This window comes from Egretta garzetta, unplaced genomic scaffold (genome assembly GCF_000687185.1).
Source record: "Egretta garzetta isolate BGI_Z169 unplaced genomic scaffold, ASM68718v1 scaffold172, whole genome shotgun sequence".
Taxonomy (NCBI): domain Eukaryota; kingdom Metazoa; phylum Chordata; class Aves; order Pelecaniformes; family Ardeidae; genus Egretta; species Egretta garzetta.
Genome location: NW_009258951.1, coordinates 879,748 through 880,809, shown reverse-complemented (window position 1 = coordinate 880,809; position 1,062 = coordinate 879,748). Strand labels below are relative to the sequence as shown.

General features: G+C 67.9%; 1 protein-coding gene across 1 annotated transcript in view; it reads left to right on the top strand.

The window, feature by feature from the left end:
- The first annotated feature begins 1,028 nt into the window (after positions 1 to 1,028).
- ALG3 (ALG3 alpha-1,3- mannosyltransferase) overlaps positions 1,029 to 1,062 on the top strand; it is a 4,114-nt gene continuing 4,080 nt past the window's right edge. Inside the window, exon 1 of the mRNA XM_009634327.1 lies at positions 1,029 to 1,060. Coding sequence (XP_009632622.1) covers positions 1,029 to 1,060 — 32 coding nt within the window. The remainder of the gene's footprint in view (positions 1,061 to 1,062) is intronic.

The window sequence follows — 1,062 nt, the reverse complement described above, 5'->3', positions numbered from 1 at the left end:
CCCCCCCCCCCACAGCGCCTGGGGCCCCGCTCCCTCCCAGGATCAGGGGGACAAGAAAGGATGGGGGGGGCCAGTGGCCACAAGCACCTTCCCAGGACCCCATGCCTGCACCCAAGGGTGCCGGGCAGGCATGGCAATTAATTATCCTTGCAGTTATTGCCCCAGGGTGGGGGAGGCTGCCGGGACCCACACCCCCGCACCGGGGCAGGTTCAGTCCAGTCCCTGCCTCCGTTGCCAATTAATCAGGCCCGGAGGCATTGCCCGTCCCCGTGGCAACGCCAGGGCCCTGTCGATGCTGATGGGGGTTGCCATGGCAACCCCGGACCAGGTGACGGGGACCCCGGCTAATGAGATCGAAGCTGGGGTGTGGGGGGCAAGAGCCTATCACAGCTCCGTGGCGATCACCGTGCCCTGAGCAGGCAGGGCCACCTCGGGGTGCGTCCCCCCCAGGTCCCCTCTGGGCACCCTCGGGTGCCCCTACAGCCGCCCACCCCAGGGTAGGGCCCATTTTTATTGCCACCCTTTTGTATTTTGAGTGCAAATAAAGAGGGGGGTCACCCAGCCCCTCACAGCAGGTCCCAGGGACGCCCCCTGCACCATCCACCTCCCTGGGGAGAAGGCAACGGTGTGGAATGGGGGGAGGTGGGGTGTCTCCCACACCCAAGGGTGCCAGGAGCTCCCCAGGTGTCCCATTGCAGGGTGGCAGAGTGGGCAGGGGCACCTGCCGGGGCATCCCCTCGGAAGCAGAGTGGTGAGGGGACATCTCACACCTTCACCCGCCCCAAACAGGGATGGGGTCCACCCTCTGCCCTGCCACTCAGCTCCCCCCACCCCCTACCTCCATCAGCGTGGCCGCGGCTCCCTGGGGCGAGACGTCCCACGGGTCGGTCTCCTCCACCATCAGGACGTCGAGGGTGCCCTTCTCCAGCACCACGTCGAAGGTGGCGTCGGGGAAGGCGAGGGCGCGGATGTCCATGACGGCCCAGCGCAGGCCGGGGCAGCGGGCGTAGCGGGCGCGCATGGCCGCGATGCAGGCGGGGGAGAAGTCGATGCTGGTGACGT